We start from the raw sequence: 14,671 nt of genomic DNA on the forward strand, positions 1-14,671 counted from the left end.
TTTAAGGCTTTTAGAAAATTGAAATTTAATTTAGAAAAGTTTCAAATATATCTCATTAGATCTACTTTGGTCAAAATATTAAGCAATATTCATTGAAAATGATACACGAAAAAAAACCAAAAAAAAAACCCTGAGAAAAATGCAAAACACGTGACATTTTTTGTGCTACTGCTATGGCGGAAAGACAAAGATTTTGTATCATTTTGAAGATAGAAAATTAAAACCTGTAAGACCAAGAAAAACTAGGCTTAGTGGTAAATTTAATGGCAATTTGACTTATATTTCAACAGAGGGGTAATTTGTTTAGGTCTTGCCGTTTATGTTTCTAACAGTTTTTGTGACATCCACGACCTCCTCGGGCACAAATTTGGAGAGGCTAACAGAAGGCGAGTCGGCTTAGAAACATCGTCGATAGTTAGGATGGCGCAAAATTTTGAAATAAGATGATATCGATGGTCTTCACACAATGATTTATAATCACAGTTTTGATTTACTTTAAAACTACAAATCATAATGTGGTCTCTATCAAGAAGTTTACTGTTCACAATCTAAGAAATCCAGATATGATAGTTTGTCAAAAAGGATAAAACAATTAATACATATTATGATATAGGTACCGTCTTGGCAGTGGGCTCAGATTTTAACGACCATAGTTAAACAGACATTATATAAAAGCTAAATCAGCCTAGCATTGCCAGTCTATCTTTGGGCCTTAAATGTTATATAAATTACTAGACATACATGTATATTAACATGACAAGACCACAATCGATGCTATTGGATGGTTCTGATTTTTCCGATTGTTAACTTTCCATTTATTAGTAGTAACATTCCAATATCACCAGCTTATGGAGTGTTTGTGTCTCAACTAGTTCGTTATGCGAGAGCTTGTTCATTTTATTCTGATTTTTTAAGTAGATCGAGGCATTTGTAATGTAAGCTTCAACTACAGGGATACTTGCGAACTAAACTTATTAAAACCTTTAAAAAGTTTTATGGACGTCATATTGACTTGATTGGTAAATATAACATGTCTCTCTCGGCTATTATTCTAGATATATTTAATTGACGCGTATACAATCTCCCTGATAATGTCTGTCTACTAAATCGTTAACACTGTTCATCACATGCATTTTGGACACCAATAGTCCATTGGCCAATCACGCTATTTTACCAAGATTTGGCCTAATAGTTTGGATGCAGATATGGCGGGTGTGGCGCCAGGCAGGGTAAGCTTACTCTTCCGGACACCTGTTACCACTGTTTGTCGTGTATTTTGTACACCGTGAACAGTCCATATGCTGATTACACTATTTTGCCTTATAACACTATTTTGCCTATACCGTTTTTTTAGGACCTTGAATTTTGTCTAATTGTTTGGATTGTTCGTACTTGGTTTTATTTTATTAGAACGGTTTGGGCATTTAACGATTTAATTTAAAATGGAGAACCAGTACAGTGGTTACGATCAATGCACACATCTTGTCAAAACTACAACCATTATAACTTTGCTCAAAATAATGAAATTTGAATGAAATTTTTAATATATTTAGTTTGCATTACCGGTATCTATTTTATACGCCCACATTTTTATGTTTGTGTTCCCTGCTTCTAAGCTATTGATTGGAAGTTTCTCACGTTTTTATGTGATGTATATTGTCCATCCACCCACAGTTTGTTTGTTGACTGTCTACAGGTCACAATTTTTATCCAATTTTGACGAAACAAATATAGGTTTGTCTCCCAAAGATCTCAGTTACTCTTGTATCAGACTGTAACTTTATGGATTATGGCTCCAGATTGTAGAGGTCACAATTTGTGTCCGGTTGTGATGAAACTTGAAATGTATGTTTATAACCTACAGATTTCAGTTCCTTTCAATATTTGTGCATATTGGACTGTAACTTCCTGGATTATGGACCCTGATTGTACGAAAAATCACGTCTTTAGCTTGTGGATGCTCTAGTAGAGGTCACAATTTGTGTATCTGATTTTGATGGAACTTGAAATGTATATTTATAACCTACAGATCTCAGTTCCTTTTGAAATTCGCCCATATTGGACCATAACTTCCTGGATTAGGGTTCCTGATTGTACGAAAAGTCATGCTTTTAGCTAGTTATACCTCTAGAGGTCACAATTTTTAACTTATTTAAAAACATTTGAATAAATAACCACAGTCGAGTTTGAATTTCATGAAAATCGGACCAAAACTGTTGGACAAAATGGACGCTCCATGTACCCAAATAATGTTAAAGATACATTCGTTAAAAGGGACATAACAATTTATTTTTTGGGGGACTCAAACAACAGATTTGATTTTGAACCATGTGGAACCACTTTTCTGAACAGTTCAAAATGTTTTGATATCATTGGCTTAGTAATGATTAATCTAGAGTATCTTGACCGGCATATATAGTTATATATTTTTTTTTTCTTTTTCATATGAAGTAAGTGTATTAAATACCATATTGTATAATCATCAGAAAACAAAGATGAGTAGAGAAGATAAACGCGAAACTCTTCGTGATCATTTGAAGAGTGGATACAAAAAAATTAACTTGCTCAATGCTAAAACGAGAAAAGTGAAGGCAGCACAAGGTTTTGTGATGATGAAGAGAGATAAGATAATAAGAGAAATGGAAGAAACACTGGGTAATCTTTATAAAGGAATTGAACAAATGAAAACAAAATTTGAAAAAGATTTGAGTTATGTTGTTGAAGAGAAAATAGCAGAACTGGATTCCGAATTTGAAGAAATTCAAGAAGATATCTGCATGTTGATGGAAATATGTGTAGAATCTGAGAAAACTTTGAAGATGGGAAATGAGGATTTGTTACATAAACATAGTAGTGCTTTGGTCAGTTCATTTAACATGTTGTTTGAGTCTGATGAATGTTCGGTTGTTGATTATGATCAAATGATTGTCATGGATTTTAGAGCTAATAAACTAACAGAACTGTTATCCAAGAAAGGCTTAGGTTATATAGTTACTAGTGAGGGTGAACAGTATCCCCCAACTTCTGACAATTTGGTCGATGTGTCTACCCAGGTGAATGGTGTCGTCAAACACACTGATGCGACTACACAAACTTTTACTATGAACTTTAATCAGAATATCATGCGTCCCCCATTAATACAAAACCCGTATACATATATTAATCCTAACAGTATGTACATGGCAAGACAGAATTATACGCCTTATATTCCTGCTGGCAGTAATTACTATACAGGCCAATCCTTGATATCCTCTATGAATCATCCATTAAATATGAACAGTAATAATCTTGGCAGAAATCGTTTGATGAAGCCAGCATTTCCTCTTCCTATGTATTGCCCCCCTGTACCTGTTCAAACTGAAAAACAACAACAGACAGAAGTTGAGGTTAATCCTGTGTTACTGAAGCCAACATTTCCTCTTCCTGATCAAACTGCAAAAACACAACAGACAGAAGTTGAAACAAATAATATACCTGTGACAAGAGATTATATGGCTGATATACAAAAGCTTTCATCAGGAGACAGATACAGACCTTTGTTTTCCACTGATTTGTCAAATGGAAATTTTACTTCACCAAACAAGCAGACAGTGGCACTCTCGCCTACAGCTGATAGTCAGAGAGAAAGATGTCCATCTACATCTAGTACCACAAGCAATCATAGTACAACAACAGATGTTGTCAAACCAAAAGCAACCAAAGAGGAAAAAGCGCTAAGCCAGTATGAGGAATCAAGATCTAAAAGACCTCCACGATTACCAGGAGCAAAAACAGTTGATAGATTGATGAATTCTGGTGTGGTTACAGGTAAAGTAAAGTTGCTACCATCTTCATCTCCTCTCTTACAGGACGATAAAAAGTGTATCAAATCTAGAGCATTTAGTGTTAGATTTTCTCCAACTTCTATTAGTTGCAGCATGCCAGAAGCTGGTGAAAATCCAGCCAGATCTTCATCAACCGATTCCTTAAGCCAAAATATTCAGGAACTAAAAGATCTTCAAAGTTCTTGTCCAAAGCCAATCTCTACATCAACTCCATTTTCATGCAGTAAAAACAATTCTATTGTACCCAAACATACCAGTTACGATTCTGCCAACTGTGATTCCAAACCAGTGGTATTAAATCTTGCTGATGCGAGTAAGACAATTACTTTCAGTGGTGAACATGATGCAAATCAAAACTTTGTGAAATCAATTAAATCTGAAGTTGTTTCACCAACATGTTTTAATGATAAACATAGTCAAATTAGTGATGTTAACTTGCCTAATAAAGATGCCAATGAGTCCTGGGATGAAGAACTAGTCATTATTAAGGAAGAAATGGTTTCTGTTGAGCTTGAACACATATCTAAAAATCCAAATACCGTAAATTGTTCAAGCAATTCTGATCAACTTAAGGAGAAATCTCGAACTGTATCTGGTAACGATAGTGGTATATCTCAAGATATACATTGTACTGGTACATCTAATCCTGTAGAGGCCTGGGATCAAGAAATAGAGATGGGAAAAAGCAACACTGGGAATTTTAACAAGGCATTTAATCCGGAAGATATTGCACCTAGTAAACCCAAAGAAATTAAGGGTTTTGGTTCGAGCAGATCACAGATAAATGTAAAATCGGACACGGGACCGTCTAAAAGTATAAACCTGACTCAGTTTAAATCTTTATTTGAAAAACATATAGAATCTAATGACAGTGTACCAAAATCTGGTCACAGTGTTGGCAATGGAGCATCATATCATGTGGATTGCAATGATAAGGCTAAAAGTGAGGTGAGTAAGACTTTACATTTTTATACGCCCACATTTTCATGTGGACGTATTATGCCGTCGCCCCTGTCCGTCCGGACGTCCTTCCATCCGTCCGTCCACAATTGTTTGTGGTCACTCTACAGGTCACAATTCTTATCTGATTTCGACGAAACTTGAAACATAGGTTTATCCCCAAAAGATCTCGGCTGCTTTCGATATTGGCATGTATCGGATCGAAACTTCATGGATTATGGCCCCTGTTTGTACGAAAAATCACGTTTTTAGCTTGTGGACCCTATAGAGGTCACAATTTTTATCCGATTTTGTTGAAACTTGAAATGTAAGTTTATAACCCAAAGATCTCAGTTCCTTACGATATGTGCGCATATCGGACAGTAACTTCCTGAATTATGGCCCCTGATTGTACGAAAAATCACGTTTTTAGCTTGTGGACCCTATAGAAGTCATAATTTTTATCCGATTTAAAAAACCGTTCTATTATATCACCGTTACACCCTAAGGATGACTGAGTTCGAATTTCGTGAAAATCGGCCCAAAATTGACAGACAAAATGGCCGCCATTCGTTCCCAAATAGCGTAAGAATATGGTATATCAAGGTTGTGGACCCTATAGAGGTCACAATTTTGATCCGATTTTGATGAAACTTGAAATACATATTTATAACCCAAAGATCTTGGTTCCTTTTGATATTCGCACATATTGGATCATAACTTCCTGAATTATGGCCCTTGATTGTACGAAAAAATCACTTCTTTTTTTGAGCTTGTTCTCTGTGCATCTCTTGCAAAATGTGGGCGTATCTTGCATGGCAACCGCTTGTTATCTGATTTTTTTGAAACTTGAAATGTAAGTTTATAACCCAAAGATCTTGGTTCCTTTCGATCTTCAAGCATATCGGACCATAACTTCCTGAATTATGGCCCCTGATTGTACGAAAAATCGCGTTTTTAGCTTGTGGACCCTATAGAGGTCATAATTTTTATCCTATTTAAAAACACGTATGATTATATCACCGTTACACCCTAAGGAAGGTTGAGTTCGAATTTCGTGAAAATCGGCCCAAAATTGACAGACAAAACGGACGCCATTCGTTCTCAAATAGCGTAAAAATATGGTATATCAAGGTTGTGGACCCTATAGAGGTCACAATTTTTATCTGATTTTGTTGAAACTTGAAATGTAAGTTTATAACACAAAAATCTCAGTTCCTTTCGATATTCGCGCATATTGAATTGTAATTTCCTGAATTATGGCCCTTGATAGTAGGAAAAATCACTTTCTTGTTAGCTTGTTCTCTATCCATCTCTCAAAAATGTGGGCGTATCCTGCCTGGCAGCCGCTGGTCATTCAGTGGAAATGTGATCATATACTGCTGTCGCCCTTTCCATCTGTACACAATTTCTTGTGAACAACCTACAGACAACGTTTGTCATCTGATTGTTTTAAAATTGATATGTTGTTTACATTAGTGAGATGAAGAAGCCTAATTAATGTGAACACTGTAAGAGTCTTAACAACAAAATTTATTATCATTTCAGCAATTTCCTTGAATTACGTCTAGGGCTATGGCCCTTGTTTCACTTTGTTGAACCTTGTGAATGCTCTAACCACTTAAGTTATCCTCTGATCTGTATTGAATTTATGTGCATTATTTCAATCATCAAAACCAAGAATTCTATGGAATTTCAGCAATTTCTGTTAATAACTTCTAGAGTTATGGCCCTTGTTTCACTTTGTTGAACTGTGTGAATGCACAGTCGACAAAAGTTATGAAATTTATATGCATCATTTAAATTGGTGAAACGAAGAAGCTTTTTGAGTTTACGGCCCTTCATTTACTTTGTTGAACCTTGTGAATGCTAGAATGACAAAAGTCATCCCCCAATCTGTATGAAATTTATATGCATTACCGTATTTGAATTAGTAAAATGAAAAAGCCTGTCGAATTTCAACAATTTCTGTAAATTACTTCTCGAGTTTAAGGCTGTTGTTTCAGTTTGTAGAACCATGTAAATCCTCAAATGACAAAAATTATATTTGAAATTGTCTTGTGAATTCCCCCCCTATTGCCCACAAAAGAATAAATACGCGACAACCCTTGTCGACCGCCCAGACAATTTAGCTGCTGTGGGCCATGGGTGTATATTTTGTTGCCTGGCAACCTATCTTTACAATTTGTAAATTGTTTTGTAAATTTTTATACGCCCCTGTCCGGCCGCCTGGCCACAATTTGAAGATACTCTATGACAGGTCACAATTCTTATCCGATTTTGACAAAATTTGAAATACAGGTTTATCTTCAAAAGACCTTGGTTCATTTTGATATTGGCATGTATCGGATCGAAACTTCATGGATTATGACCCCTGATTGTACGAAAAATCATGTTTTTAGCTTACATATATAACCCAGAGTTCTTGGTCCCTTTCGATATTTACGCATATTGGATCGTAACTTCCTGAATTATGGCCCCAGATTGTACGAAAAATCACGTTTTTAGTTAGTGGTCCCCCTGGAGCTCACAATTATTATTTGATTTTAAAAAACGGTCGAATATATCACTGTTACACCGTAAGGAAGGCGAGTTAAAATTGCGTGAAAATCAGACAAAAACTGCCGGGCAAAATGACCGTCCCTTGTATGCAAATAGTGTAAAATATGGTATCAAAGTTGTGGACCCAGTAGAGGTCACAAGTTTGATCCAATTTTGACGAAACTTAAAATACGTGTTTATAACCCAAAGATCTTGGTTCCTTTCCATATTTGTGCATATTGGATCATAACTTCTTGAATTATGGCCCTTGATTGTACGAAAAAACGCGTTTTTAGCTTGTGCTCCCTCTAGAGGTCACAATTTTTATTCAGTTTTAAAAAACTTTTAAATTTATCCTCGTTACACCCTAATGACGGTTGAGTTCCAATTTCTTGAAAATCAGACAAAAACTGCCTGACAAAATGGCAGCTCATTGTACGCAAATAGTGTAAAAGTATGCCATACTAATATTTTGGCCGCTCTAGAAGTCACAATTGTTATCAGATTTTGATGAAACTTAAAATATATGATTATGTCCCAAAGATCTCGGTTCCTTTCTCTAATTGTGCATATCAGACCATAACTTCCTGGATTATTGCCCCTGATTATACAAAAATTCAAGTTTTTTTACCTTGTGGATTCTCAAGAGGCCATAATTTTTTTTATCCGATTTCAAAAACCGTTTAGATATATCATCATTCCACCATAATGAGGGTTTAATTCGAATTTCGGGAAAATCGAAATGGAACTGCCCGATAGAATAACCGCTCTTTCTACACAAATTGTTTAAAAGTATGTAATATGAAGATTGTTGACCTGCTGGAGGTCACAATTTTTATCCGAGTTTGGGGAAACTTAAAATATATGTTTATGTCCCAAATATCTCATTCTCTTTCAGTATTCGCACTTTCCAGACCATAACTTCCTGGATAATGGCCCCTGATTGTCTGAATAATCACTTTATTTTTTTTTAACGTGTTCTCTATCCATCTCTTGCAAAATGTGGGCGTATCTTGCCTGGCAACAGCTGGTTAAAAAAAACAAAGAATATGTACATGTAAGATATGTCTATGTCTGTGGATATGATTACAGACTTCATTGTGGAAACCAAGAGAAAAAAAGAAAACACAACCTCAACCTTCAACAAATTTCTGTGTTTATACTCAACATAAGAACTCAAAAGGTAAAAATATCTATCTTAAAATTAACCCACATGTATACTGTTTGTATTGATAGGTATTATCTGTTAGAGCTCATTGTATCATGCCTGTAGCATTATTATATGAATTTATTCAGTTGTTGCATTTGGTGTATCTTGTTTAGAGAGTACTTACATGTATATAAATAAGCTTACATAATAAAAAAATTTATTGTAGAAATAACTGCTAGCCTGCTTTATAAGATGGGTAAACCAGGGCATGGTGCTTCTTTTACCGATATATTAAATTTTCCTATTGGTCTTACTGTGAACAGTAAAAAGGATATTATAGTGAATGATACATCCAATCATGTTGTGAAGATATTTAGACAAGATTCACTCATCTCTGTAATGGGGTTAGGGGTAAGTTTCTGATTATACATTTATCTAAGTGCATAAAAAGTGTAATGTCTAATTAGCGTAATTCCAGGCGACTTTTTTTGTGAACACTCTTGTGAATTTGCAGGGATGCTTCATGTGGTCTTAAGGAAGAAATTTTTCCTCCATTTATTTTCTGAAGAAACCTATTTAAATTTTCCATCACATATCATGGAGTTAAATGTACATATATTAAGCATAGCTGATTGGTATGTATGGTGTCCTGACAAGACTGTGTATATGATTCATATCGTTGAATTTATCACCTATAATCTATACTAATATTTGTGACTGTCATTTCTCTGGTTGTTTGGGGTTGGCTATGTCTGGTTGTTCGGGGTTGGCGGCTGCTCTATGGCTGTTAAATTCTAAAACATTTTTTTTTATGTATTAGAGAAATAAATAATGATTGAAGTATTTGTAGGTAAAAATTATTTTCTATTTACATGTAGTGTAAATGGGTATTAAAATGAGTAATAGGCACCATTCTGCCCGAATGTGACCTCACGTGTTGAAGGCAGTCATCTTTTACAGAGATATTAGAAGACATTTGTAATTCTCTGTGAAACAGATTAGTTCGCACTGTGGAGTAACATAGGCTACGTGGCATTGGCCTACCGCTTCCGGTTTTGAAGTTAAACTATTTTCAACCTGTGCAGCGGCGGGTCATCTGCTAGTATTATTTATAATACCGTATGAATAAATTTTTGTTTTGAAAAGCATTTGGTATGGCAGTTTTATTACATCGAACGCTGAGCCAGTATTTGCTTCAGTTTTTACAACAGGTTTTTTGTGTTTAATTAATTTCATCCTGTGTCATTTATTTATTTTTAGGATGTACAGATGCAGAGACCATCAGCAGTAGTTGTTAATAAAACTGATGATGTTTTTGTGAAAGATAACTGTGCCATTCATGTATTTGATTCTAATGGCAAATTTAAATACACTTTTGGAAAAGATAAATTGAAGCAACCATATGGTGAACTATTTCATAACTCTCAGACTCTTTTCACTAGCCTCTGCCACCCAGACCGTTGCTGTCAATGTCCACTTCTATGGGTTATGTCCTGGATACTACTAATTTGAACACAAAAAGCATAAGTGGCCTGGTCTACTTCAGGAATTCTTTTTTCCAGATAGCTGATTGGTAGTAAATATTTGCCCTGGTCCATTATATGTTATACAATGTATATGGTAGTCACAATTAACCCAACTGTGTCTAAGAAATGATTTCACATTTTAAAACTTTTTAAATCCCCACATTTCATGCATATTGTCATCGCCTTGCGATTTTCAATAGTTACTCAGTTATAGCCCTTGATCACTTAAAAATCTTTTGGACTCACTAGTGGCTAAAGTAATTTTCAAATTGATCTGAAAGTGATACACATGTTATTGAGACGAAGAAGTCGAATTAATTTTCAATGATTTCTAATAACTTAAAAGGTAAATTCAAGCTCTGATTATCTGTACGATTTGTATCATGTTAGCATTATGAAGAAAAAGAAGCCATTTAAAATATTGATTATGTCTATTTCTGATGGTACTACTCTCAATTAGTTTTTAATGTCTTGTAAATGGGCTCATTACCCAACAGGAAAATAAATATTCTACAACCTTGTGATTTCTCAGATGACTTGCCTGTTGGGGGGGCATAATAATATGTTTCATTGCCTGACAACCTATCTGTCTAGCTAGCTAAATAAGTTCTCCCAAAATAAACAATCTTTGGGCTGATCTGAAAAGCTGCGAGATAACTGACATTGGAAATCTCAGTTGTATACTGAAACACGACTGTCTGGGCGAAATTCTCACTCTTCCATTGAAGACATAGCATAAAATAGTATCAAAATGACAAAGTATTGTGTTGACCCTATTCTTTTCCCTTCCCTTCATGTATTAAACCAGTTCTTGTAAGACAAAAGATACCGGTAGTTGTTAAATTATTAATGTTTTGTAATTCTAGGATTAGTCATGACAGAAGATGAAACATTATTAGTGTTAGACATACAGAGACCGTTGCCTTGTTTATATGAGTTTCATCAAGATGGTAAAATGGTAGCGTGTTATCCATATCAACCATTAGCACAATCACAACCTATGTCTAAATGTCGCTTTATGGCATATTATGCTGGTAATCTTCTTGTCAGTGATTTAGGTAATATTGTTGTTTTCTTTTTACTAAACTTATTTTCAGGTTTGCTCTGTTACTGTTAAAGGTGGTAAGGACAATACATTATCTTGTAGTGTAAAACTAAGGAGCAATAATTCCACCTACAATAGCTGACAAAGTTTTAGTAACTGGGTTCCTTATCAGGACTAGCAGAACAATTCAAGCAAGTTTGAAAAAAAAAAAATGATAACATTTAACTGAAGCATGTTTCTAAGATTACAGAGGCAATAACTCTAGACAAAATTGTGACAAGTGAATTTTGACAGGATTCCTCATCTATAAGCTGAACAGTCTTTGCAAGTTAAGTGACAACAGTATGCTCCCACATGAAATGTTAGAGTATAAAAAGATGTGTGTAGTGTGTACAGTACACGTCATAAGGGGGCAATAAGGTTTCAATAATATCTTCTAGATATCAGCGGTTGCCAAGCAAGATACGCCCACATTTTGCAAGAGATGTTTAGAGAAGACGCTAAAACGAAAACGTGATTTTTCATACAATCAGGGGCCATAATCCAGGAAGTTAAGGTCTGAAATGCACGAATATTGAAAGGGACTGAGATCAGTGGGATATAAAGATGTATTTTAAGTTTCATAAAAATCGGACAAAAATTCAACCTTTGTATAACATACTTTTACACATTTTGGGTACAAAGAGTGGCCATTTTGTCGGGCAGTTTCGTTTCTATTTTTCGGAAATTTGATCTTGACCTTCATTATGGTGTAACGGTGATGATATATGACCAGTGCTTGCAAACTGAGTCGCAAGGAGGAAATTTTGAAAATTGAGTTATTATTTTCACATTCTCCACCTCAATACGTTCAGATTGATGTATAGTTGGTATGAATCGTGCAAAAATTGACTGAGCTGTATGTGTTTTGAAGTTGCCTAAGTCAGAAAAGGTAGTTTTGAGAAAAAGCAAGTTAAAGATGTCAGTATGTTCTAAAGCAAAACCACGCCATAATATTTGTTAATTTTTTTCGTTTAATATTGGTGTTATAATTTAGAACAAAAGAGAATAGTCCATAGATTAGTAATCTAGGTTTTGTATATTATAACTTTTATGGAAATAACTTCTGTTAATCTCATCAATTAATTAGCACCTTAGTGTTAGCGCACAGGAGATTAAGATTGTTGATTGGGTAATCAAGTTTAGTCTTATCAAAGAAGCCGCCACATCTTTACGTGTGTTCTTTTAATGTTGGCATATAAAAAAGATTGGATATTAAAGAGTTTAGTAATGTTGAATTATTAATATCCTGTTTGTTATTTTTCACTACATATAATTTAGGAAGAAGTACAATGTATTTAACAAATAGAAAGGGTGAACTGATAACCCAGTTTAGTAGATATGGTAAAGCAGGAGGAGAATTTAATGAACCGTCTGGTGTAACAGTTGATTCTGATGGACATTGGATTGTTGCAGACAGTAAAAATCATCGCCTTCAGGTATACTGGACTGGTTTGGTGTTAGACAATAAGATGTATATTTCCAATACCAAATGATACCATGGTGACATTGCTATATCGATATCTCATTCAGTTAGTCATTTAAAAATCTGATACCGAATGGTGTGAGACAAGTTTGTTTAAATTTATAACCAAGATGTGTATCTTAAAAATACAAATAAATTGAACTGTAAAGAAAAATAATTGGCTGCTATTTACAAAATAGTTAGCTGTGATGTATTAAAACAAATTTTCAAAACAAAATGCAAAACAAGAAAACACTCTGTCAAGTGTCAGCCGGCATGATTAGAGTACCAAGTATAAAAGACAGTTCACATTTCTAGAAATACATTATCAATAGCTGTATATTGCACGATAAATTGTAAGTGGTGCTGCAAACTGCTTTGATGGCAGTTCAGAATCATTGTTATTATACAATAATAGTGTCTTGTTTGATGGAGCCAATGTGGCTAAGTGAGTCACATACTGGCTCGCTAGCCTGCAGGTCGTGTGTTTGATCCCTGCATTGACTGAGAAAGTTCATCAGGATTTTCCGGCATGGTTTCCCCCTTGTCAGTGGTGCAGAACAGAGGACCTGACAAGGACAACTCTCTAGTCGTTTGGATAGGATGGAAAAGCAAGGACCTGTGTATACATTGGCGTGCAATCGCTGTGCATGTAAAAGATCTCTAGGCAGTTGGAATTCGATGTAAGAGTACGTCATAGTGCCGCTGCCCGGGCAAAATTTCCCTCATAGCACACTGTATGGCGTATGCCTGTCTCCATTAGCCCAGTAGGATCAGAAAAGTAGGACTTGAACCCCATTTCATTTCGTATTGTTTGATACCCAATGATTTGTTTAGATTATATTGTTCAAGGTGATATGTATTTTTGTGTGGCTTGGGTTTTGGACAGACTATTTATATTTGATCAAATAAATTATTTTCAGGTGTTCAAGTCAAATGGTGATTTTTTAAGTGTTATAAAATTTAAGGAACCAATCATTCGTCCTTCAGATATTCATTTAACAGAAGATGGTACATTAATAGTGGCAGACTTTCTTGCCCATATGGTTAAAGTGTTCACATTGGAGAAGTCATAATTCAAGCCATAATTATTAAGACTTATGCAATAAAGCAGTGCTACTTAGTATTTAGTGCTATAAATTTCATACGCCCACATTCAGTATGTAAGCATGTATTGTTATCTGTGTCTTGGTTCATCCACATTCAGTTTGGACATATATTGTTATCACCTATGTCTGTTGGTGCATCCTCTGTGCACAATTTTTTTTTGTTTGAACACACTACGTACAAATTTGTGTTTAAATTTATTCGATACAATTTTTTCAAATTTGGTGACATTGTTCAATATGGAAAAAGCAAGAATCCTAATGACTCTACAAATTTTGAATTCTGGTGAAACCATTGTATTTTAATAGGATGGATGTAAAATAAATGAAGTATTGCATCCAGCAACTTCAAAATTATGTTCACCAGTCTATAATATATGGTTATATGTAAAACTTCATTTTATTTTGTTTATTTGAAAAGGCTTTAAAAGAAATTGAAGCAGTTATTTATTTTTATCATTCTATCAAAGATGTCATTACTCATTAATTAAAATAATTTCACCATCCATATCGTCTTCGTGTCATACTTTATAACTTTTAAAGTCCTATTTATTAATAAAAAGTGGTTGCCATGCAAGATATGCCCACATTTTCCAAGAGATGGAGAGATAACTGAAACTGATAGGGCTCCTCCACAAATTGTACCAATGAAAAATCTGTAAAAACTTGAGCTTCTATAACAGTCGCAAGGGACAGGGGTTAACTTCACTCAACAACTGCTGAACATCAAGTTCAGAAGGTTTTTCTGCAAAGGAGGCGTATATTCAGAATGGAAGGTCTGATTCACACCAATATCAAATTTGATCAAAATCTTTTGATCTGGAACACATACTTAAATCTTATTTAAAACCGACAAAATCATTGCCTCTGGAGGGGTCAAAATCTTGGTATACGCATAGGTGTTCAAGCGGGGGGACATCTGACTTTTTGGGCAGACGGGTAAAGTGACAATATATTATTTTGTCTAGTTGGCAAAATAAAGTGCTGGAAATCTAATTTTACTTTTCTTTTAATTGAATACAAAGAATTTGTACTG

The 14,671-nt window shown here is 34.8% G+C and overlaps 1 protein-coding gene across 1 annotated transcript; it reads left to right on the forward strand.

The window, feature by feature from the left end:
• Positions 1-174: 174 nt before the first annotated feature.
• LOC126815784 (uncharacterized) lies at positions 175-14,141 on the forward strand. Its single transcript, XM_050541721.1, has 8 exons — positions 175-254; positions 2,452-4,772; positions 8,397-8,487; positions 8,681-8,865; positions 9,715-9,859; positions 10,847-11,038; positions 12,346-12,503; positions 13,453-14,141. The coding sequence occupies exons 2-8, from the start codon at positions 2,496-2,498 to the stop codon at positions 13,603-13,605; spliced, it is 3,201 nt and encodes a 1,066-aa protein (XP_050397678.1). The 5' UTR covers positions 175-254; positions 2,452-2,495; the 3' UTR covers positions 13,606-14,141.
• Positions 14,142-14,671: the final 530 nt, after the last annotated feature.

This window comes from Patella vulgata, chromosome 3 (assembly GCF_932274485.2).
Source record: "Patella vulgata chromosome 3, xgPatVulg1.2, whole genome shotgun sequence".
In the NCBI taxonomy this organism is placed as follows: domain Eukaryota; kingdom Metazoa; phylum Mollusca; class Gastropoda; family Patellidae; genus Patella; species Patella vulgata.

Bases quoted from the DNA above. Each gene is read 5' to 3' on its own strand.
- LOC126815784 (XM_050541721.1), top strand. From the start codon at position 2,496: ATGAGTAGAGAAGATAAACGCGAAACTCTTCGTGATCATTTGAAGAGT. The intron at 8,866-9,714 runs GTAAGTTTCTGA...ATTTATTTTTAG, and splicing joins TCTCTGTAATGGGGTTAGGG to GATGTACAGATGCAGAGACC. The intron at 11,039-12,345 runs GTAATATTGTTG...CATATAATTTAG, and splicing joins TCTTCTTGTCAGTGATTTAG to GAAGAAGTACAATGTATTTA.